This window comes from Centroberyx affinis, unplaced genomic scaffold (assembly GCF_046629955.1).
Source record: "Centroberyx affinis isolate AG114_WGS23_722 - 3 ecotype Tasmania unplaced genomic scaffold, CSIRO-AGI_Caff_v1 ptg000063l_1, whole genome shotgun sequence".
Taxonomy (NCBI): Eukaryota; Metazoa; Chordata; class Actinopteri; order Beryciformes; family Berycidae; genus Centroberyx; species Centroberyx affinis.
In genome coordinates, this window is record NW_027278774.1 from 491126 (window position 1) to 517209 (window position 26084).

Sequence of the window (26084 nt, forward strand, 5' to 3'; positions counted from 1 at the left end):
AAAAAAAAAATTATTAATTACATGCTTTGTGATTAATTACATGCTTTGTGATTAATTAATCTAAATTAATCGCATATAGCAATATTTGCTGTGAGAAGCATTTGAAAATATTTCCATTCAATCAATGAACATTATAAAATTTAAAGGTCAACATCTCTTTTATTTCCAGTTTCAGAACATTTTTTTCACTGTTCATATGCAATAATGGCCATAACAATCAAAAATATGACCTAATGCATTTTAATTGAGGAAATGAAAAATCAGAAATGTTTCAGCAAGAACAATAATGGAAATAAGTCCATAAGTTTCTCATTTTATCCTTGAAATTTGTGATGACTGTCAACGTGTCATATTTTAGATGCCAAAAAAAACTAAACTAAAATTACTTAGGCAACATAGACCAACAGTAATATATGGTGCAGTTTAAGACACAAGGCATTACATTTTCATTTCACTGAACATACAGAGCATCTCAGGCCACAATTATAACCTAACAATAGGCTAACAGTCTCTTTTACCTCAATACTATTTCTCCAATATCTTATATGCCAAAATAAACTTAGGCAACACAGACCAACAGTTTAACATATAGTGCAATTTCAAATCCAGGGCATAACATTTTCATTCCATTGAACATACAGACCATCTAAAAATAACAGTTCCATTGACCTCAATTCCTCTTATTTCTCCAATATCTTGTATGACAAAATAAACCCAACCAAGCAAAAATCTCTGTGGCAACATAGGCCATAACAGTTTGATTTATCAACATGTAGTGTAACTTAACAGTAACAGACCCATCGGCCTCACGATACCTCTTACTTCTCCTTCAGCCAGTTGCTGAGACAAACTAGCTTGTTTACATTCTCAGAGCCTCAGACCTCCATGGTGCGGTACAGGTGGCAGAGAGCAGGCAACACCACAGAGCATGAGACATAAGTCTCACCCCCAAGGAGCTCAGTCACATATCTGCAGTGGATGATAAGAGATGCATACAATATTATATTAGAGTGATATCAGTACATCAGTACATTTAATTTAGGAAAAGCAATTTAATTTATATTGTACCAATTCACAGTCAATTCATAAAGCTTTGCAAAAAAAAAAAAGGACAGTAACAAGTAAATCCCATTGTAATAAAACAACTGTTCCCGATGTCGGTGTGTGGGTGCTTTTACCTGCATGGTTCAAGGAGGGTCTCCAGCCTCTGCAGCTTGTCCCACTCAGATGTGGTCAACATGACTAGCTTGTGTTTCTGTCGGCCCAGAGTAGCCTTTACAGCCTCCTGCTTCTTCAGGAGACGAGAGATCATGGCAAGTGACGAGTTCCATCTTGTTGAAACATCCTGTATCAGTTGCTCTCTCTGTTGCCCAAGTTCTGTTTGCTGCTGGTGTAGTTCCTCCGTATTGGCGGGGCTGTGTTTAAAATGCCCCACTATCTTGCGACACTTTGCCAATGCGTCACCAAACCCGCTGTCACCAAGGCAAACAGTGATGGTTCTCTGTAACATGTGAGCAATACAAGGCATGTGGTCGAATGGAAGCTTTCTGACTGCAGCTACCATGTTTCGCGTGTCGTAAAGCTGATTTTGGACACAATTGTATTTCTCGATGGCGGCTTATAAGTTGTGTCAGAGGATGCAATCTGTAAAGCCTCTGTTAACCCCCTGTCCTCTACCACCGAAATTGGCCTGCAGTCCATTGCAACCCATTTAGCGATTGAGTTGGTTAATTTGTCACAGGTAGACTTACTCAGTTTGAGTCTGAACGCCTGTTCCAGTGTGGCTTGACGAGACTGGTTGCTCACGTTAGCATCAGGGGCTGTGCTAGGTCTGACCTCCGAGCTTGCTGCTAAGTGCTTTGCGTTGAGGTGATATTTCAGGCTTGAAGTACTCCGATGGTACGAAAATTCCTTACTGCAGAAATTGCACAGAACGGTGCTCCTATCAACAGTTCCATCTGGGCGTTTTTTAAATGTAAAATTTCCATTCATTGGGCCAAGCAACGTTTTGTCATCTGCTTCCATCATGTTTACAAAGCTGCTGTGGACGGTTGTATGTTCAGTGACATATGGGCTCAAGGGGCATCATAGAGCGCGATTAATCTGCGTTAATTATTTTGACGTGTTATTTTTTCTATGATTAATTAATCAAAATTAACGCTTTATTATGACAACTCTAATATATATATAGAATTATAAGGGGAAGGGAGGGACAGATTAACCTAATTAGTATAGCACTTGGGGAGATCCTACACCCATGCTTCTTGCATGTAATTTAATTTAATTTAAAGGAATAGTTCACCCAAAAATGAAAATTCTGTCATTATCTACTCACCTTCATGCCAGTTAAAACACAGGTAAAGTTTGTTAGTTAGTTCATGCCTACAACCACTTTAAAATTGTCCAGAATTTAATTAGCCACACTCTTTAGTGAATAAAAGTCTTCTTATATATTTACAGTGCATCCAGAAAGTATTCACACCCCTTCACTTTTTCCACATTTTGTTACGTTACAGACTTATTCTAAAATGGATTGAGTTTATTTTTCTTCTCAAAAATCGGATTACATAAGTATTCACACCCATAACTTAGTACTTTGTTGAAGCACCTTTGGCAGCGATTACAGCCTCAAGTCTTCTTGGGTATGACGCTACAAGCTTGGCACACCTGTTTTTGGGCAGTTTCTCCCATTCTTCTCTGCAGATCCTCTCAAGCTCCGTCAGGTTGGATGGGGAGCGTCGGTGCACAGCTATTTTCAGGTCTCTCCAGAGATGTTCGATCGGGTTCAAGTCCGGGCTCTGGCTGGGCCACTCAAGAATATTCACAGACTTGTCCCGAAGCCACTCCTTTGTTATCTTGGCTGTGTGCTTAGGGTCGTTGTCCTGTTGGAAGGTGAACCTTCGCCCCAGTCTGAGGTCCAGAGCGCTCTGGACCAGGTTTTCATCAAGGATCTCTCTGTACTTTGCTGCATTCATCTTTCCCTCTATCTGGACTAGTCGCCCAGTTCCTGCCGCTGAAAAACATCCCCACAGCATGATGCTGCCACCACCATGCTTCACCGTAGGGATGGTATTGGCCAGGTGATGAGCGGTGCCTGGTTTCCTCCAGACATGACGCTTGGCATTCAGGCCAAAGAGTTCAATCTTGGTTTCATCAGACCAGAGAATCTTGTTTCTCATGGTCTGAGAGTCCTTTAGGTGCTTTTTGGCAAACTCCAAGCGGGCTGTCATGTGCCTTTTACTGAGGAGTGGCTTCCGTCTGGCCACTCTACCATAAAGGCCTGATTGGTGGAGTGCTGCAGAGATGGTTGACCTTCTGGAAGGTTCTCCCATCTTCAGAGAGGAATCCTGGAGCTCTGTCAGAGTGACAATCGGGTTCTTGGTCACCTCCCTGACCAAGGCCCTTCTCCCCCTATTGCTCAGTTTGGCCGGGGGCAAGCTCTAGGAAGAGTCCTGGTGGTTCCAAACTTCTTCCATTTACAAATGATGGAGATCACTGTGCTCTTCGGGACCTTCCAGATCTGTGCCTCGACACAATCCTGTCTCGGAGGTCTATGGACAATTCCTTTGACTTCATGGCTTGGTTTCTTCTCTGACATGCACTGTCAACTGTGGGACCTTATATAGACAGGTGTGTGCCTTTCCAAATCATGTCCAGTCAATTGAATTTACCACAGGTAGACTCCAATCAAGTTGTAGAAACATCTCAAGGATGATCAGTGGAAACAGGATGCACCTGAGCTCAATTTTGAGTGTCATAGCGAAGGGTGTGAATACTTATGTACATGTGATATTTTAGTTTTTTTATTTTTAATAAATTTGCGAAAATGTCTAAAAACCTGTTTTCACTTTGTCGTTATGGGCTATTGTGGGTCGATTTTTGAGAAGAAAAATAAACTCAATCTATTTTAAAATAAGTCTGTAACGTAACAAAATGTGGAAAAAGTGAAGGGGTGTGAATACTTTCTGGATGCACTGTATATTCTCTGCCAGGCTTCCTCCGTCAGTTTAGCCGCTCTGCCAGTGTTGGATTTTCTGAATAATATTGTTTTTTCTTCCGGTGACAAAAATGTAATTTGGTTATCAAGGCAATATACAAGTTATATTATGAGAATAAAAAAAAAGGTGTTGCTTCGGTCAATTTCAATATGTTACGTCATCCTGCAAAGGTATCCTCACCTCGCCTCGTGTCCATATAAGGAGTGTGATCCTGTTTTTGGTGTGCGATTCATCTCCCCTTTGTAGCAGAGCGGGAGCGCGCAGTTATCCGAGACGAAGTAATGCGGGATTGACTAATCAAATCCTAATCCACGTTCGTGAGACAGACAAAGCCTGAGCTCAACTGATAAGATAATTCGATATGGCACGCGTCCAATTATCCTGGATTGTTTAAACCACGTACGTGAAACGGGACCCAGATCATTTGGCTTTGACTTGGATTATACTGCACGAGCTGTGTGGAGTAATTTTATGGTAATTTTTTGCCCTTTTTGGAACTCTAAAGACCAGGGGCCGGTTGCACAAAACACCTTAAGTTTTCTCCTTCAGTATGACACTTAAGGCTTAATTTGTTCTTAGCTGAGGGACTTAAATAAGGGACTTAATTAAGGTTGCACAGAATCCCTTAAAATGTTTTCCTTAGTTAAGGAAAAACTTTAAGGCATTTACTGAATTGAAAGAGATTTTACAGCGGTAAAATTCTACAGTTTCCATGGAGACCGTTTGTTTGCTTGCACTTGTGCTTGTGATACCTGTTATCGCCTCACCTGTTATCGTCTCACAAAGTTGGCCTATAGATAGTAAAAAGAAATGGCAGAAGAAAAGAAGACAAGAACACCAAATTGGTCAGAGGAGGAAAAGATTATACTTCTGGAGGAATACAATAAAAGAAAGCACATACTAAAAAGTAAATTCGATCCACAAATAACAGCAAACAGAAAACAACGAATGTGGGAGGAAATTGCAACAAAAATTAATTCAAGAAGTCTGGTGAAGAGGTCTGTCCAAGAGGTCCAAAAAGAATACGACAACTTCTTCCTTTATCACCATAAACTCGGCCATGTTGCGGTTAAGATAGAGTCGGAGGTAGTGATTTTATTTTAAGGAAACCTTAACTTGGACTTTAAGGAAAATCTTAACTTAAGGTGTTTTGTGCAACCGGCCCCTGGTCACGGATGACGTCAGTTGTTTTGGAAGAAGGCTGCTATGGAGTTGTGCTGGCAACCTCCCTATGTGTTATGTGGACAAAGAAACTTAACCTGTTTTTCAGTTGGCCTCAGAATGAGTAGATAATGACAGAATTTTCATTTTTGGGTGAACTATTCCTTTAACATTGAGGCAAGGCAAAATGTTAAACTGGGGGCATTGTATGGTGACATGCCTATGGCCCAGCACAAAAAAAGAACACAAAAAAATAAATAAATAACACTGGCTTTGAGTTTTGCATGTGTTCAATCAACACTATACTCCACCATACTTTATTACAGCTGCTTGTATGTCTGTGTGTCTTTGTGTACCAGGTATCTCATCATCTCCCAGCAGATTATGGGTGGGGTTCCTCCACTGGTTTTCCTCAGAGACAAGCAGCATGCAGCCAAAGTTGAGGTAATCTAATTAAGATCCACTCGGTGTGGTGGAGACCTGGTTCCGCTACACAGCACATGAGACAAGGGAGACTAAAACCCTTGATAAATGCTATGGCAAAATTAACAACGCTTTGTCAAACTCCGACCACAGATTCAAGATTCAGATTCAGATTCAAAAACTTTAATGTCCCCAAGGGGCAATTTGCTTTGCAGACAGTAGTCCAACACAATACAATACAATACATACAGTACATCAAACACAACACAGCACAAGATCCGTATCTCCTACACTGTCACCATGAATCATGGAAAAAAGAAAGACGCGATGACATCCGGAATTATAGTCTGTTTAAAAAACCAATAGCAGATGTAACAAAGGACAATCTGTATCTATTAGTGCTGCCTTTGGGGAGACTAAACCTCCGCCCTGATGGAAGCATCTGGAACTCAACATGTAAAGGATGTTGAGGGTCCAAAACAACAGTCTGTGCCTCTAAGATGGCCCTCACTCCATACAGGTGCTGAAGGTCAATAAGGGTAGCACCAGTAATCTTACGGCACAGCTTGACAATTTTTTAAGACTAAGGCTGCCAAACCAGCAAATCATAGAAAAGGAAAGGACAGACTCAATAAAAGAAGAATAGAACATTTTCATCAGTGTCATGTCCACATTAAAGCTTCGCAACTTCCTTAGAAAGTGAGTGGAACATCTTTCATGAGATGGATATGGACATGGCTACAGAGACTGTTACTGAGTAAATAAAGTTTTGTGTGGACAATGCAATTCCTCAAAAACAAATAACAGTATATCCTAACAACAAACCATACATAACCAAAGAGGTAAAGGACTGCAAAAATAGGCATTCAAGAACTGTGATAGAATGCAATTGAAAAAGGAACTGAACCACTTGATTCGGGAGGCTAGGATTGATTTGATTTGATTTTTTTATTAGGATCTCTTTTAGCCCAACTGGGCTATTCTTCCAAGAGTCCTCAACATAAAACCATCACTTTAATAGATACAAACAGAAACAAACAATATTTGTACAAGTAAAACACTTAAAACCCACAATTACAAATACATTGTGCAACACAAAAAAAACCCCATTTAAACATTAAAACAACAAAGTACAACAATTGATGTCCTGTATACAGCAGGGAACCCACTTTATATACAATGAACTATATCATCATTAACTACATATTTCTATTGTCTCACATACATTAACTTAAGATATTTTTTTTAATTATTCATAGCCATTACCCTAGTGGTGTCAGGTAGTTTATTCCACCTTTGACAAGCCTGATAAGAGAATGCTCTTTTACCAAGCTCTAATTTTGTCTTTGGCATAACATAATTTGTGCCTGTAGTTGTTCTCGTATTGACAGAATGTCTATCTCTCACCAAATGGAGTCGGTCATAAATAGCTCTTGGTTTCTTCGTATGATGTACGTTATAACATAAACCCAAAAGGCTTTTGTCAATGGTGTCATTTACAGCCAACCACCCTAGAGTACTATGTAATTCAGTCCGGGGTGTCATACGCACATCTCAAGACAATTCTAGCTGCCTTATTCTGTGCCTTTTGGAGCCTTCCTATCTCACCGATAGCTGCATTGCCCCAAATGGCTGAGCAATAGTTGACCTGACTGCCAATTAAGGCTTGGGTTGGCTGCTTCAATAATTCCATAGGCAAATAACCAGCTATCCGTCGAATCATACACTCTGTGCTAGTGATCTTTTTTGATAAGTGACTGATATGGGGAGTCCATGATAAACAATTATCTAAGTGAATACCTAAAAGGTTAATATCTGAAACCTGTTCAATGCGTTCCCCCTCAGAAAAAACTTTTAACTGGATCTGTTCAAGTCCCTTTTTCCTAGATCCAAGCACCATCATTTTGGTCTTCCTGGCATTCAGGACAAGTTTGTTGCTACAGACCCAGTGATTAATATTTAGTAGGTCCATTTGGAGGGCCTCCTCTATTTGTGCTGCTGAAAGTCCAGCTGTATACACAGTAGTGTCATCAGCAAATACTGTAGTGCTGGACTTAGTATGTGTGGAAAGTCATTTGTATAAATTAAATAGAGAAGTGGACCGAGGCAGCTGCCTTGCGGTACACCACACTTCATAAAATGTGAAAAGGAAAAAGACCCATTAATGAACGTAGACTGCATTCTATCTGTTAGGTGAGATTTCACCTAGTTTAGTGCAGTTTCTTGGAAACCATAATGCAAAGGTTTCTCTACCAGTATATTATGATCAACCAGATCAAATGCAGCACTAAAATCAATGAATAAAGCCCCAACTATATTACCCTTGTCCATCTGTCCCAGCCACTGGTCAGTCATATCCACAAGAGCCGTAGCAGTAGAATGTCCACTTCTATATGCATGTTGATGAATAGTGAGTAAATCATTGTTCTCCATGTAATGCCAGATTTGTTTACTCACTATAGTTTCCAACAGTTTACCAGTTGCAGGGAGAATGCATATAGGGCGGCTATTGTCCACCGTTAAAGGTTGCTTATTATCTTTAGGAATGGGACAAAGTTTGGCATGTTTCCAACTCTTTGGGACATGTCCCTGTTCAAGCGACCAATTAAACAGGAAAGTTAATGGAGTTGCTATTTGCTGAGCGGCCAATCGAAGTAATTTGTTGTCTACAAAGTCATAGCCAACTGATTTTCCATCAGTAAGTGCCTCCAACAATTGAACCACCACCTCCTTACACTCTGGTGAATGAGCCATAGAGCAGGTTCTACCCTTCATGATATTATCATCAATAGACTGCACAATGGTTTTCATAGAACTTGAGTGTTTAACCTTTTCTCTCAACATATTCACTTTAGTAACAAAGTAATCTGCAAAATGGTTTGCCACATCATTTGGTTTTGTTAGTATGTGCCCATCAACATCAACATTAGATGGAGGAGCTGAGACAGATGTTCCACGCAGTCCTTGTATAATATTACATGTATTCTTTGAATCATTTTTGCAATCTCTGAATGCATTCTTGTAAAATGAAGCCTTCTTATTGCAATTTAATTTAAGTGCATAATTATGGAGCTTTTTATAAACATCGCACAAAAAGTTCGGAACTTTGTGTTTGGTAGATTATTTCTCTGTTGTAACAATGCTTCTTGGCAATACATTTTATACTGTTGGAAAGCCTGTTTATTTCCCTTTTAAATGGTGCCTCATTTGTAAGGAACATGCATTTGTGGGATGAGCAGCACAGCTGAGTATGTGGGTTGCGCTCATGTAAAATTTGCCAAATCTTCTCTGCCAATGCCAAACAGCTTATTCTGCTGTTGCTATTGACTCTTGTTCGGTATTGTTTGGTGGATTGGATGATTGAAGTCTATCAGTAACAAGGAAGAAACAAGACATATTGGCAATTTTACAATTTATTCATTTAACAAACAGTCAGGAGCCTCAGTAGCGTGTGGAAGAACCATACACAGCCACAACAGCCTGGCACCTCCTCCTCATGCTGGTCACCAGCCTGGTTACACACTGCTGTGGGATGGCATTCCACTCCTCAACCAGGATTTGTCACAAGTCAGCCAACGTGGTTGTGTTGGTCACTCTAGCACGAACAGCACGCCCAAGCTGATCCCATAAGTGTTCAATTGGGTTGAGGTCAGGACTGTTGGCAGGCCATTCCATTCTCTCTACTCCCAAATTCTGGAGGTAGTCTCTGATAAACCCCGCTCTGTGGGGGCGAGCGTTGTCATCTTGGAGGATGGAGTTCGGTCCCAGACTGTGGAGATATGGGATTGCCACTGGTTGCGGAATCTCATCTCGATATCTCTCTGCATTGAGATCGCCTCCAATGATGACAAGCCTCGTTTTTCCAGTGATGGAGATGCCGCCCCACACCATCACACTGCCTCCACCAAAAGGTGTTACTCTATCGGTGCAGCAATCAGCATAGCGTTCTCCCCGTCTTCTCCACACTTTGACCCTACGATCCAACTTCCGTAGGCAGAATCTGGACTCATCGCTGAACATAACGTTCCTCCACATGTTCAGGTTCCAGTGCAGGTGCCAATCAGGTACCTGATTGTCAGCACCTGGGGGTACCGGAAGCTCAAAACAAGAGTCAGCAACAGCAACAGCAGAATAAGCTGTTTGGCATTGGCAGAGAAGATTTGGCAAATTTTTCATGAGCGCAACCCACATACTCAGCTGTGCTGCTCATCCCACAAATGCATGTTCCTTACAAATCGGGCACCATTTAAAAGGGAAATAAACAGGCTTTCCAACGGTATAAAATGTATTGCCAAGAAGCATTGTTACAACAGAGAAATAATCTACCAAACACAAAGTTCCGAACTTTTTGTTCGATGTTTAGTTCTGTCTATCTAAATCCAATTTTGAATTTGATGCAACAACTTTTGCCCTGTTTCTTTCCATAAAAGCCTTGCTTAACTCATCATCTATCCAGGGGGCTGGACGTGCTTTAACAGTCCTTTTCCTCACTGGAGCATGATGCTCCATCACCTCTGTTAAGAGTTGATTAAAACATTCAGTGGCATGATCCAAATTATCCTCAAGATACACCAATTCCCAAGGAACTGCAGCTAAATCCTTCTGAAATTCACATTGGTTAAAATTTTTAAAACTTCTCTTAACAACAATACGCGGTGGTTTCTTGGGAACTCTGGACTCAGAACACTGCACTGGTAAACTGCTAAAAATCAAATCAATACATGTCTCAAATTTCTCATGGTTTCTAGTGGAAAATCTTGTTGCACTTGTAACCATTTGGTTTAAGTTACAGGTCTCAGCAAACCTTGACAATTTTATTTTATTTGTATTCTTTGTATCACTCCAATTAATATTGAAATCACCCAATAGGAGTACCTCCATGTTTTCTTCTGTTCTGCTTTATCTATACTGCTACACAGATCTTCCAGATAGGACATGTTTGATTTGGGAGGTCTGTAAACGCATCCAATAAGCATTGGTAATTGATATGGCAACTGTATTTGTACCCATATTGCCTCTACTTGACCAACACAAAGGTCGTCTCTCCTTTGAAGGCAAATATAATTTTGAATTTATAAAGCCACTCCTCCTCCATACCTGTTCCTATCTCTTCTCATCATATTCAATTCCTCAAGGTGAATCTGTCCATCATTAATTGTGTCATCTAAATGCATTTCAGTTATGGCTAAAATATGCACATTATTATTCATCATTAAATCAGAAACCTCATGCATCTTATTAGGCAAGCTGCAAACATTAACGTGCTAGATGCAAGTATCATCTTAGATTTATAGTTAATATCTCCAAAACCTCGAGACAGATCTCTTAGAAATATACAAGTACACTCGCCCGACGTAGAACGCACATTTTGATGTATGATATGTCTATGTAACGTAAAAACTGTAGAGGAAGAAAGGTGCCAAAAAAATGTCTGCCAGAAAAGATAGAATAGTAATGAGTTGACTATTAAAAACATATAGAGAGAGCTCACACTTCAAAACCTTCTTGTTGTCTTGTTTAAAGTTGTGTAAGCGCTTTGTTACATAATTAATTTTTTTTAATACCATCACTTACTGTCACAAAAAATAAAAAATACCATCACTCACTGTCTGAAAAACAGTGCATCTTTAATGGTGACCTCAAGCTGAACCAATAGGGCTAAATAAAAATTCCAACCAATAAAACAATCATAGATTTTTGAACAATCCCACCCCTCCCATCAAATAAAACTGATTCTCTCCCTAACTGGTTTACACTTTTAATGATCCCTCCCTGCATTATGTTGTGATTAATCAGTAGTGCTGTTATCGATGTCATCAGAAATGATTCCTTACAAACTCTGCTATCTAGTACAACAGGAATACCTGTTTCCCATCCCATCTGTGGCATACCGCCACAATATATCTGCACGGCCGCCACAAAATAAGAGATGTGCATCATGTTATGTAAATTGTCAACCTGTGGGAAACACTGAATACTGTAACAAAATAAACAATTTTCCCTCCTACCACACATAAAGTGAGACTGAAGTACACACATCTGTGTGTCTTCTTTGGCCCAACACACACTTGTGTTACTTTTGAACACAACATATGTTAATGACAATACATTGTAACACAACATGCATTGTTATTAGCATATCTTGTGTTGAAACGTACCATGGTTTACCATGTCATTATTTTGTTGTGTTAAAGATGTTGTACTCTGCTATGTTCCACATGGTTTTACAATAGTAAGTGTACAGCTTGTACTTTTATGTTATAACCTGTTATCCTATTCTGTGTGCACAGGTGGACAGGTTGTGCCATGTTAGCATACCATTCTATTTTACTCTTTCAGGTGGACAGGTTGCTGAAGCAGGCTGATTTTGGTCCTGATCCTCCAGAAGCCTCTCCTAATGACAGGTATAAACATTATTAGTGTGCTATCTGAAAACTAGCATACTCATGCCCCAGCATTTCTTTATTATTAGGGGTTCAAGCCCATAAGGCTGAAACCCTATTGTTAGTTTGCTAGTTTATTATTGTTCTTCTGACTTGGCGCAAATTGCCGTGAGCTGGTACATTGTAGAGACATGAAATTTGGCCCAATGACAGATATCAGTGACCATTACTTGCGCAAGAAATATTTACCCCATCAGCCTGATGGGGGTGCTACAATTAAAGGTTTTACTTTAAAGGCCATAACTCCTACACCGTTTGTCCGATTTTGACAAAACTTAGTACACATATGCAGGTGTCCTAACTCTACAATTTGGACCCTCAAGGTCTGCCTGGAAAGTTTTTGAGGTATTTTGAAAGTTTTGAAAAACATATTTTTAACATCTCCTCCTACACCGTTTGACCGATCACCACCAAAATCGGTCAATAGCATCTATGGACCAAGCTCTATAATTTGGGATTTTTGATGTCTACATTCGTTTTGAAAATATAAATTTTTTAAATTGTGAGAGGGCGTGGCCTGTCAGATAAATTGTTATAACGTCATGACCGATTGTCCAATCATCATGAAACTTGGTGAACATGTTCACATATGGATAATGACCAGCTCTGCAAAGCTGTTTTAAGATTTAACGGTAGAGGGCGCCACAAATGCCAAAAAACTGTATCTCCTAATCCAGTTGAAATTGCGTGAAATTTGGTACACGTGTTCTAGGACAAGGTGTAAGGTTGGCTGAATGGCTGAGGCACAAATGAGATGGTTAGTCATATGAGTTATGGTGTCATAACATGTAATAGCTGGTATATCAAAGTCCAGTCAGAAAATCAGTCCCAAACTTCTCAGCCTTGTCTGGAAAGGCATGTCAAACATGTGTACCGAATGTTGTGCAATTTGGCCTGAAGGGGGTGCCACAAATGCCACAAATGGGCATGGCCTAACACAAAAATGGCCGTAAATCCACATCCCTTGGTTCGATTATCATGAAACTTGGCGGGATATATTTGGACCATGTCCTCAGAACCACTAACACTTTTTTTGCATTAGTACCAGTCACTAAAGGCTTGAACCCCTTTCATGGCCACTTGCGACTATATTTAGGGGTTCAAGCCCGTAGGGCTGAAACCCTATTGTTTTTGTGCTGGTTAGGGGTTCATGCCCCGAAGGAGCTGAAACCCTATTCTTTTTGTACTGCTTTTTTATTAGGGGTTCAAGCCCGTAGGGCCGAAACCCTTTTGTTTCTGGCTGGAGAATTATTATTATTCCCCCGTGGTATTGGCTCTAGCTCACCGTCTGATTGGCAGAAAATTTTCAGATTTGGCACATACATAGCAAGGTGTCCAAGCGGTTTGGTGACATTTCGGCCACAAGGAGGCGCTATAACATGCAGCGAAACTTAAACGGTCATCCCGGCTGCCCCATTTGACCTAGACACTTGAAACTTGGTATATAGCTGTCATTTGGCATGCTGAACAAATTTGCAATTGGGACCCATAAGGTCCATCTGGGTAGATTTTCCGCCCTCTTGGAAATTTTGAAAAACCTTTGACAATCTTCTTCTCCTGAACCATAAGTCCAAATGACACCAATTTGGTATGCATGGTCCGTGGACATGCCCAAACAAAGTTATCATTTGATTTAATGATTGGGTAAAAAATGGCGGAGTTATTAGCCAATCAGATTCTGACAAAATTCAATCTATCACAAGTCCACTTCACAGTGGCGTATGACCTTGAAACTTGGTGGGCACATTAGTGACAACACCCTTAGGGACTGTACCATGTTTGGTGTTGATTGTCTAAGGAACGACAACACAGTACCGATTTCAATTTGTGCTAAGCTAACCGCTAACACTCGAAATCACACATTAACAGCATTTACTCATAAACCGTGACTCGCATTCACTCCTGAGTGCTTGTGGACACTGCTCATACCAGTCCTGAGTGATCTTCAGAAGCGGTCACTGTACTAGGCGGTCGCTGTAGTAGGCGGTCGCGCACTGTGAATACCTTTCGAGGCTGCTTGCGGCTATAATTTTTCTATCTTTCTTTCTTTCTTACTGAAACTGCCTTCCCATGCATGCAAAAGTCACCAACCTTGGCCCGTTGCTCCAGTTCCATGTCAAACGACACTCACTGTCTGGGGCAAATAGTCCAGATGGTGGCGCTACAGCAGCAGTCTTAAGTTAAAAACTGTAACCTTAAAAAAAAACCTTTAAAAATCATAAAAAATCAACAATCCATGCTACAGCTTTGTAATTTTCTGAGGTTAACGGCCCAAACAAGACAAAACTTTCATACACTGCTACCTATACTAAATTATGAAATCCACCACTCTGCTTTTATTAACAACTGTAAAACGAATTAATCTAACTACTCCCACATACTTTGCACAAATTACATGAAAAAAACTGCGGCACATCATTAGACCTGCCCAAATAAAACTATCGCTGGGTTTTTCATTTAATCAGAAATTGAGCCCACAGCTCATCAAAATGTCTGACTGTAAATGGTACTGTACACAGCCACAGTGAATTGCTGTTTACTCCATGTCTAATCTTCATGTAAAAAATAGAAAATATTTTCCTGTCTTGGTAGCTGAAACATACAAAATTTCAGACTTCTATCTGAAAAACTGAATTTTTAAAAATGATTTGAATTCTGCCCTTATGGAAACCATTGTAGTCAATGGAAAATAGAGCATGGAGCCTCAGTCTTAGCGTGACGCCTCCTCTCTTCAAACCACCAACAGATAGCTCAGCAAGTTCATGACTTGCCCTTGGTGTCAAATGTTGTGAGTTCAAGTCCTGGGTGATGCTGAGTAAATGTGCTTGGTTTGCTGTGACTCTTTCCTCTTGCGCTACTTCTGGCTGGCCCCGTCCATGACTGCTTGCAGTCCTAGTTACTATTATTATTATTATAATTAACAGCCTAGAAATTGGATGTCATTTGGACGAAACAAAATAAAAAACCCCCCAAAACACCCCAGAAAAAAAAAAAAAAAAATGATCCCCTAACCCTAACCACCCCCAATCCCACTCACCCCTACGATAATATTGTATATCGCACTAATTTGGCGGGACAGCATTATGATACAAAATTTTCGATATCGCCCAAGCCTAGTTGGTATGAGAGAATCAAACATTGAGGGGAAAAAAAGGCAACACAATCCCAGAAGCAAAACTATGAGAAGTCAAGTTTTTTTAAATTATATTATATTGTATTATAATATTATATTTTTATATATATTTATTTATTTATGTATATATATATATTTTTTTTTGTATTTATTATTATATCAGGGCCTGTTGTATGGACTAACAAGACATAAAATAAAACACTGGAAAGTATAATATATGGGAGACAGTACTTGCATTTGAACTTGGTTGTGTTTTTCATTGTTGATTTATTACATTGCTGTTGCTAGTGGCTTTAAGGTTGATGAAATTCTATGCATTGTTGTGGGGTGAATGAATGAATGAATGAATGATGAAATCTGTTACTCTAGTGCATGTATCCTTTGTGTGGTTTGACAACTGACAAAATATGACTAAACAACCATCACAACTCGCAACACTGAAGTATTAGTTGTTAGGTACCACAAGCTGATCACCGAATTTCATATGGGAGCCAGACTGGTTTCCCGTAGGACATTGTGGGGAAAGAGCCACGCTTGTCAATCTCAGGGTATTATTGGAATTTACTGATCTTTAAAAAAGCACTATATATATTATTATTATCTGGAGCAATAGATAGCTTTCGGACCAACATGAAAGCAATTTTTGATTTTTTTCTATGATTTTTAGAAGCTGTAACAGTGGCAAAAACCCATGTAAACCCATTTCTCAGCTATAAATTTTACAATGGTTCTGTATGGGAAAACTGACCTTACTGCACAATTAGCTAACGACCGACCCTGGTAATGCAACTACCTTACCAGATCTTCCTACTAGCGTAGGAAGTCGGCCAACTTACTGGGGGCTTGGTCCTGGCACGTTGTTTTTATTCAGCAGCTCTGTACATAATCAGTTGGATAGCATTCATTCAATTCACATTAAAGACATTTTTATATTTTTTATATGGGTTGAAGTCTTACAATCCAGTCCTACAATCGCTGCTTGCAACTATATTATTTTTATCGTCATCATCATTATCAAGACTCAAAGGATTGTGCACCTCTCATATGATATTTTGTCTGTGTGTTTATGTGTGTGCATACTGTCTCACTATGTCTGTCTCTTTACAGGCATGGCCCCCTGCCTGGTGATGGGGCAGGTTCAGGTTTGGTGCGCCCGGTGTTGTTTCCCATCAACCATGAGATCTTGAACCGGCAGATCACCGAGTGGCAGCAACAGTCCAAAGGGGAAGGGCTAGGATATAGCCCGCCCCCTGAACTTACAAAGGTAGAGAGACAGAGGGTGCACTCAACTTGGGGCTCCCGGTACCCTCCCAGATATGTCACGGCAAGCATGGGCGGGAGCGCACTGCTGCAAATGAATGCAAACGCCAGTGGTTAAAACATACACACTGTACACATGCAAAGTGAGAAGAGAAGCAGTTATTTGAGCAATTATTTCATAATTGGACAACAGTGCACCCGAGTATAATTTTTACAGTTCATTCAAGCATTTCATGCATTCAACCACTCATCATATAAACCTCAGCTTCTCTTGTTCCCTCCCTCCTCCTATCTTCAAGCCAATCTCAGTGTAGATAGTGAGGTACCACTGGCTTTCGCCGCTGATTCAGAGTGGGCATGTCGGGCACCCAGCTGGTACGTCAGTGACACACCAGGAGCCATTAAATGAGTACTCCCTACTCTGAACTGTTAGGTACTTAACAGGAGAGACAGAGAATACTTAATTTAAATGACTTAATTTGCTCTCTTCTGATTATATTACATACCCATTACCTAATATACCCAGTTACTGTGAGACCTGAAAATTAACTGCTGGTGTAACCATGGCTAAAGCCATCACTTTTATGCAAAATTGAATTAAACTGAATACATATTTGGACAAAACATTGCAGATAGAATATACTTATTTGATTTCACAACTCCTTTTTGTTATCAGGAACAGCTGGATGTCTTGACAGAATACAGGAAGCAACAGATCATTAAAAAGAGGAAGAAGACGGCTCCAGCCATTGATGACGATATCACACCCAGAGAGTTTCTGCTGGCGCAGCACTATAATTTCACACCACAGGGTCAGGACACAGAGGAGGGTGGAGCATTCAAACAAGAAGAGGCTCAGCTACAGGAACTCATGTCACAGGATGACAAGATATCATGACAGACTGAAGTCAGGCTTTGTTCCTTGGTTGTTGTTCTTGAACAACATAATCTGAATGTTGTACTTTTTATATACTGTTGCTTTTGTTTGCTTTATTAACTTTTTGGTTAAGGTCTAATGGTTATGTGGACTTTCTCCACATAAACCATGGTTTTGGCCATTTGGTATAGGTCTGAAAATGAATGACTTTCCACCACCTGTGGGGAAATGAGCCTCAATGTGATAATAAAGTATAAAAAAAAACCAATTATCCATGTGAACATACTCAAGTGATATTCTACACTACCACTGCTAAATATCCAAATATGATGATGCTGCTGCAAACAACTATAAGCATGTTGTCAGTTCAACAGATTTTTGTAGAAACAGATACACTCATGAGCACGTTATTAGGGACACCATACGAATACTGAGTAGGTATCAGCTTTCAGCTCAATGTCAACCAGCTACCAAAGTGACATCTGCCTCAAGGTTTGGCGTGTTGTGCATTCTAAGATGCTTTTCTGCTCACCACAGTTGTAAAGAGGTTATCTGAGTTACTGAAGCCTTTCTGTCAGCTCGAACCAGTCTGGCCATTCTCCTCTGACCTCTCATCAACAAAGCGTTTCCGTCCGCAGAACCGCCGCTCACTGGATGTTTTTTGTTTTTCACACCATTCTGTGTAAACTCTAGAGACTGTTGTGTGTGAAAATCCCAGGAGATCAGCAGTTTCAGAAATACTCAAACCAGCCCGTCTGGCACCAATAACCATGCCACAGTCAAAGTCACTGAGATCACATTTTTTCCCCATTCTGATGTTTGATGTGAACATTAACTGAAGCTGCTGACCTGTATCTGCATGATCTTATTCATTGCACTGCTGCCACATGATTGTCTGATTGGATAATTGCATGAATAAGGTGTAAAGGTGTTCCTAATAAAGTGCTTGGTGAGTGTAATCTAATCTAATCTATTATCACAAAGAATCCACCTCATTCAGGTTCAGTAGCTCTATTAATATAATATTAAATCAATTAAAAATTGTAGAGTTTTTCTTAGTTCATTTGACACATTTCTACAAACTTACAGTTAACACATCCATCAAAACTCTCTTATTTTGCAAAACAGCCTGACTCTTCTTCAGTACTTCAAAATGAAGTACTGCTTTCCTTTCAAGTCACATCTTTATAAAAACCAAATACTGACATCAAAAGCACACGTCATCTATTGGTAAGATAATACATTCATATATATTTACACAAGAATACTGATGATAAAACACATCAGAAAGTTCCACAATCCTTTTCCATAATCTGATTTTATGTAATTTTATCCATAATTTGTTCATGAAATGTTTCCCTTACAGTAGGCAAAATAAGATACGATAGCACTTTATTGATCCCCTTGGGGAAGTTCAGGTGCCACAGCAGCAATTGGCGGACAATGCCAAGAAAGTCAAGTATGTGTGAAGTACAAGGTAATAAAAGAAAATAGGTACCAAAATATAAATAAATAAAGGCCATGTACATCAACAATAGAGACAGTGCAGATAATGCAAATATATGCAAATAATAAATGCAGATTCGGATAAGTCCATGGATCTATTTCAGAGGTATGTAATATCTGTGTGCAATATAGTCAAGAAGGTATTAGGGCAGGCAGGTTAGGGAAAGGGGGTCTAAGGGGCTAGGGCCCAGGGTTGAAGTTATTGTGCACGTTGGGTGGGGGAAGATGGTCACAACTGACTGGTACAGGGGTTGCTGGTGGTGTTGAACAGTCTGCAGGCACAAAGCCGTCCTACAGCGTGGGATGAAGGGCCTGTGGCTGAAGGTGCTTCTCATCAGCTTCAGCTCATCGTAGAGAGGGTGAGAGGGGTTCTCCAGGATGGAGTTTATCTTTCCCCTCCTCTCTGCCACTGCCTCCAGACTGTCCAGTTTGTGTCCCACCACAGAGCTAGCCTTCCTCACCAGCTTGTTCAGAATGTCTTTTTCTCACACTTTTAGAAATACTATAATATGTAATATTTCACAGTTTAACATGTAGGGGATTTGTCAACTTTGGCAATGGCATAACTGACATGTTTACGTTTCGATGATTGCTTTACAAGAAACCAAAAACAAGTACTGTTGTGACTTTATTCCTCATCAACCCTTTCATTTGTCAGACCAGAGTATTTATGGTATATGTAGTTTTGTAATTTGTGTGAAAACAATGAAACTGTTAGTTAAAGGTACTGTTCTTTTTGCTAAATTAAAAAGTGTTGACTGAGAGATTGAGAGAACTGTTTTAAGAGCATGGACCTTAGTTTGGACCGTTTTGTGTTTATTTTTTGAAAATAAACAATGAAAATATATTATTAGAGTATTAGTTAAACGTACTGTTAGTTTTGCAAAATTATTAAGGGTTTAGATTGCTGTGTTAATTGTTTTGAGAGGATGGACCTTAGTTTTGAGAAATCAACTGAGAACAATTTTCAATTTATTATGTTTAGACTTATAATTCTTAAAATGCATTGTATTTATAGACTTTTGTAATGTAGCGTGTACGTTTTAAAACATTTTTTTTAGGGTTTTTCTTTATTTATTAAGACAGTTCCAAGTAGAGAGAGATGGGAAAGACTGGGAGAGAGAGAGGGATGACATGTAATAAAGGTTCTCAGCCGGATTTTAACCCAGTATGGCGCATTTACATGGTACGCGCCTTAGACCAGTGATTCCCAACCAGGGGTACGCGTACCCCTAGGGGTACTTGAGCAGCTTGCAGGGGGTACGTGGAAAGATTGGGGCTTACAATTTATTTCCAAAATGATTAAAAAAAATTCCAAGTCATTTCATAAGCCCATTGCTAAAATGGTACGTGCAACACTACTCTGCGCGCAAACCAACTAGCTAGCAAACATGGATAAATGGCTCAAACGTTGAATGAATATTATTTTTTCACTCACAATAAGTGTAAATGTCTTTGTATTAAAGGGGAGTCATTCACATGATTTTCATTTAATAATCAGTTGTGTTAGATACTAAAAGTTTAATATGAGTTTAATAGAACAAATTTAGGAGAATCATCAACAGGCATGAGTGAGGGGGTACTATTTGACATGGCAAAACATCTCAAGGGGTAGCCTACATAAGACAAAAAAGGTTGGGAACCACTGTCTTAGACCACTTACCCACCAGGACGCCCCCGTAGCATGTATTTTGAAGCAAATTGCTTAAAAATATATTTTTTTTAAAATGCAAAACAACTGGCCCCAGCCGGGTTCCTTGATTTAAAATGGTCTGAACAACACTGTTTGACTGGGTAACACTTTAAAATAATGAATGTTTATAAGCCCTTAATAAACAATGAATAACTGATGAATTAATGATGAGATCATGTGGAGTTAATCATCAATTCATTATTATCAATGATTTATCAATTATATCTTAAATGCACACATATCAAAATCAATTTCCGGCTAGTAGTAACCAACTGACTGGAGTTCGATTTGAAACAGTTTGTAACAGTATGTGTTAGCTAGTTAGCTGTTAGATGTAATCCTTACATTTCAGCTGTATGTTAGTTGGCTGGCTCTCTGCTGCCACGTTGTTTCTGAGAACAATCAGCACACATCATTCAGCATTATGTCCAACCAGTGTTTATATTCTACTGTGGCAGGTCGCCACCATAAAGTCGTGACCCGCCATGCTAAAAATACGTTCTACAGTGTTTTCTATAGTATTTGTATAGTACTCAGTAGCGGCACCACTGCTGAAAATGCGCTGATTTATGTTTTTTAAATTAGGCTGGCAGGCTATTTCTGCCAAGACGCTCCTTAATGATGGAAGTGACACATAGTGGCGTGTGGTGGCAGACAGAGAGGACATTCATTTGCATATCTGTATAGGCTACTGTGGATTTTAAGTTGATTCAAGCCAGCTTCACCTACACCTTACTAGGTTTTAGAATTCCAGGTTTTACAGATATCTAAACATTGTGCAGTCTTTCAAATCTCTATAATCAGGGGTGTCTCCAATCCTGGAAAAAAAAAGAATTTGAATCTCTGAAATGTGTTTCAAACCACATATCTCATTGGTGTATCCATGCTCCATATCAGATTTGCAAACTCTGTGACCGGAGTGCCTCAAAGCACAATTTTTGGATCTCAAAACAGTCACGAGAGGGTGTTTTGTAACACTCTATGTTGTGTTGAAACGCCAGTGTAAACAGGGTTTTAACTCTACTATAATGGTGGCAGCAGAGTTGCCACCACTTTTTGGGTTTCAAAACACTTTCTTCCAACAGTGTTGTACACTTTAAAAGGCTTAAAACGAGGTGGAACGTTATAGCTTATAACGTTACACCTTGTTTCTCTGGTCCCTATAACGTTTTGGGGATAAACTAGATTATACAAACTTTTTCATCAGCTCTCAGCAGAAAGACATGGAAGATGTTTCAGAGCCTACTTCTATTCTTGTCATGGTTGTGACTTTTTGGCTGGTCAAGGTTTTGTATTTCTTTGTCTGTTTCCCTGTGTAGTTCTCTTAGTTCTACGTGTACCTTGTTTCCTCTCTGCCCCAGCTGTGTCTAATTTGTAATCACCCCCCATGTGTATATTAGTCTTGTTCCCCAGTCAGTCTTCGTCGGTTCATTGTTCTGTTACTTGTGTCAGTTTGTGTAGAGCTCTTGTTTTTTGGTTTCCTGTGTCACCTGCTATCTGTTTATTAAACACCCAGTCTTGGGGTTTTTGATCACCACCTGCCTTGCTGTCCTGCGTTTGGGTCCTCACCACACCTCCCCGTAACAATTCTCCCTTTACATGCTTCCTTTAGGTCAGTCAACCCGTTCTCATTCCCAACTCGTCCTATGTTGACACGTCAAATCCCTTGGCATCACGATAATGACGCTAAAGGTACCCTTTGATGGCTGCAGTCAAATAGTCTTTTTTGCTTAGGAAGGTTCCTAACTGAGTGAAATGACCCGGAAGTATCTAAGTGGCAGCCATGATAAGAGCTGTTCCAACTCTCTAAATGCTAAGGAAAGGTGCTTCAATGCTTCCTTACTTATCTCCTTTAGCATAGGATACACTGGACCATCCTTTACGAAAGGAAAGGAGATAATGCCGTCCCACAAATCCTTGCGGCAGCAACATTTAAAGTGACACACCATTCGGCCGTTCACGAAAACAAATGATCATGACCGACAAGGGACGCGATCATCATGCAAGTTACCATTGCTTATTAAGCATTTTCCATCTTATGCCATTACTTGCTAATATGCTTATATGTTTTGAACTTTCAACAATATCTTAAACCCATAGGTGAACTATGAACGTTACGCTGCTGTTGTAAAATGATCAAAGTTAAGTTAACGTTGTAGCGTAACCTATGCTCAGTTTGCATTAGTTATTTCTTCATTCTGAGCGTTGTTGTATTGCCAGCCTTTAGGAATATCATTAATTAATTTTACTTCAGTCACAGATGCTGAAACCCTTGCCTTAATAAAGGCCTGTATCAGCCATAACAACGTCAAAGCACAATCAAGTCAACATTTCAAGGTGTTTACTGAGTTGTGTGGTGGTTGTTAAGCTATTATATGCATAGGCTTATAATCAGATCATAATCAGCATATTGACCATAACACAGAAGTCTGTCTTTCAAGAAAAAGGGATATGAGACGTTTTTAGCCAGATGATGTTTTTTATTCAACATGTTTGAAACTTAAGAATGATGATATGTACAGTAGTAGATTTGTAGGCCTAACATGTTATGCCTATCTTGCATGATTTTAACAATTATTTTCATACAATCATACTAATTAGGATTCATGTCGATAAATATGAGTGGACAGGAGGGTGAGCGTGAGCAACCATTCTCAATGTGACAACCATTTCGTTTCACTTTTGTGACTGGTAGCCTATATTCCTTTTTTATTTCAATTCCAACCTTGGTGATGAAGCAATATTTTTCACTGGGTTGTCCATGTCTATATAGCCTGCATGAAACAACACGGTAAGAACACACGGGGCGAAGTATCTAAGATGCGCTTTTAGTAGTCCATCTTTTGAACATTGTAGTTTCACCACGGCAGACCCACGTCATTAACATCCGCCGTCGCATAATTACGTAGCCTAGTGTAAGTGCAGTCAGATTCTCTTAGCACCGCGGTTGTCTTTTCCTAAGCCCTTATGAATTCTCCTTCACATCTTTCCTTGACCTCATGACGTTTTCCAACGAGGTCATGGAAAAGTGGTTAGGAATAGGAGTTAGGACGTATTTTTTTGACTATTCGACCGCAGCCGGAGAGTCAATACATCAATACAACTTCCTCGTCACACAGCTTTTTTTTTTTTTAAATCTATCTGCGCACATTCAGACAGCCACAGAGTAATGACAAAGGCCCTGGGGGTGTACATTCCAAAAGTCCAAAAAGGAACTACTTTCTATTTCTTTTCAATATGTTTATATTTCCTTTTTTAGACATCTTACCATCTGGAAGCCTGCAATTTATCTCTACACAAACTTAATAACAAACAATAGTACTCTACAATGCAGGGAAATTTTATGTTATAATAACAACATGGGATATATAGTTTGTTTAAGACATGTTTTGATTTAGTAGTACTTGACTTTAATTTCATGTGAAAAAACGTTTTCCCCAAAGACACACTTCAGCTCTATAAATAAATACATTGACTACATTGGAATTTACAATTGTACACCTTCCCCCCCATGCACCAGATGAATATACCCATTTACACCCATAACCACATAACCTTCACTGTTCTACTTTTGCACACAATGCTTACATACTTTTCCTCTAATAATTACAATTTCACATTTGGCAGACGCTTTTATCCAAAGCGACTTACACATGAGATAATATAGAACCCTCTCTTTCCTGCACCTCCTTTTGAACACTCAATACATTTCAAATCACCTACCTCATAATAACATCAACATTGCCATCCTCTTTTGATATGGAAACCAACAAACCAGAAAACAACATTTACAATCTTCAAAGTATTTTGGTGACTGTAACATAATTGTCTTCCCGCCAATTACATTAATCAGATGTTTACTTCAATCACTTATCGCTTATTTCACCACATCATCTGTGTTTTAGAACACCAGTGAAGTTGCAGAACATCACGCTGGTGCCGTCACGGACCACTCAAGGGAAAATGGAAGTGAAAGTTTCTGCATGGTCTACAGTATCCTGTGTGAGAAACCTCGACTTCATCTATGACAGCAGCTACAGAACTACAGAAACATGCATGACTGTTTCCGAAGTCTACTCGCAAGCCAACAACTATCAGCGGGTAAATATCCTTTCATTGTGTGTACCCTGTACAATAGTATGTCTATTACGTTAACTTATAAACATCTCACAATTATGGAAGCCCATTTCTGCCAGTGTGATGAAAAAAAAAAAAACATCCTGTAAGTCATTATAATGAGAAACTTTCTCAATATTTTGACTTAGTATCTCAAAATAGTGAGAAACTTTCTCAAAATAATGAGTTAGTATCTCAAAACAATGAGTTAGTATCTCAAAATAATGAGAAACTTTCTTGAGGGTTAGGGAGAAAGTTTCTCATTGTTTTGAGAAAGTTTATCATTATTTTGAGAAAGTTTCTCACTATTTTGAGATACTAACTCATTATTTTGAGAAAGTTTCTCACTATTTTGAGATACTAACTCAAAATATTGAGAAGGTTTCTCATTATTTTGAGATATTAAGTCATTATTTTGAGATACTAAGTCATTATTTTGAGAAAGTTACTCATTATTTTGAGATATTAAGTCATTATTTTGAGATACTAAGTCATTATTTTGAGAAAGTTTCTCATTATTTTGAGATACTAACTCATTGTTTTGAGATACTAAGTCATTATTTTGAGAAAGTTTCTCATTATTTTGAGATACTAAGTCAAAATATTGAGAAAGTTTCTCATTATTTTGAGATACTAACTCATTATTTTGAGATACTAACTCATTATTTTGAGAAAGTTTCTCATTATTTTGAGATATTAAGTCATTATTTTGAGATACTAAGTCATTATTTTGAGATACTAAGTCATTATTTTGAGAAAGTTTCTCATTATTTTGAGATACTAACTCATTGTTTTGAGAAGGTTTCTCACTATTTTGAGATACTAAGTCAAAATATTGAGAAAGTTTCTCATTATTTTGAGATACTAACTCATTATTTTGAGATACTAAATCATTATTCATTATATCATTATATAATCGTTTTGTTTTTTTCATCACACTGGCGGAAATGGGCTTCCATACACAATGAAACTACACAATCAACATTTACCTACAACTTGCACACACTGTCTGTGTCTCAGCATCAAGTTGCATTAGCAACACAGCACATCATTTGTGTACATTTTCACTCATCACTCACACTTTTCACATACAGTACTGACACACACATGCCCAGTTATGAGAAACACATTCATGGAATTACCTGTTGATTTATCTGCTTTCCATCCAAACCATTCACACAACCATTACAGTTACACAGCACTTAGAGCTATAATTACTACAGTGTTACAATCTAGTCTTTCTAAATATTCATACCTGCACAATCATTACAAAAGATGTAAACATACCCACATACAGATCTACATACATTCTTGTTACAGCTACATTCCCCAAAAGCTACAGCATGGTTTCCTTTTGTAGTGGATGCACCTTCATCATCATCATCATCATCACACATCTGGAAGGGCCTCGCATCCTGTGTGAATCTCTTCCCTGATAACAGATCAGGAAAGTGGTTGGATCGTAAAGGAGGTC

General features: G+C 39.2%; 2 protein-coding genes across 3 annotated transcripts in view; one reads left to right on the forward strand and one right to left on the reverse strand.

The window, feature by feature from the left end:
* Window positions 1-18293, forward strand: part of rbfa (ribosome binding factor A) — a 37461-nt gene extending 19168 nt beyond the window's left edge. The window contains exons 6-9 of one of the 2 annotated variants that reach the window (XM_071520211.1): window positions 5519-5603; window positions 11922-11986; window positions 16266-16422; window positions 17095-18293. In XM_071520211.1, coding sequence (XP_071376312.1) covers window positions 5519-5603; window positions 11922-11986; window positions 16266-16422; window positions 17095-17316 — 529 coding nt within the window. In that variant the 3' untranslated portion in view covers window positions 17317-18293. Of the gene's footprint in view, window positions 1-5518; window positions 5604-11921; window positions 11987-16265; window positions 16423-16717; window positions 17046-17094 lie in introns of those variants that run through there. The other variant, XM_071520219.1, reaches the window with a different exon arrangement.
* On the reverse strand, window positions 876-1564 carry LOC139644650 (E3 SUMO-protein ligase ZBED1-like). Its single transcript, XM_071520098.1, has 2 exons — window positions 1179-1564; window positions 876-969 (listed from the first exon to the last, which is right to left on the reverse strand). Exons 1-2 carry the CDS (start codon window positions 1562-1564, stop codon window positions 876-878), a joined length of 480 nt encoding a protein of 159 aa, XP_071376199.1.
* Window positions 18294-26084: the final 7791 nt, after the last annotated feature.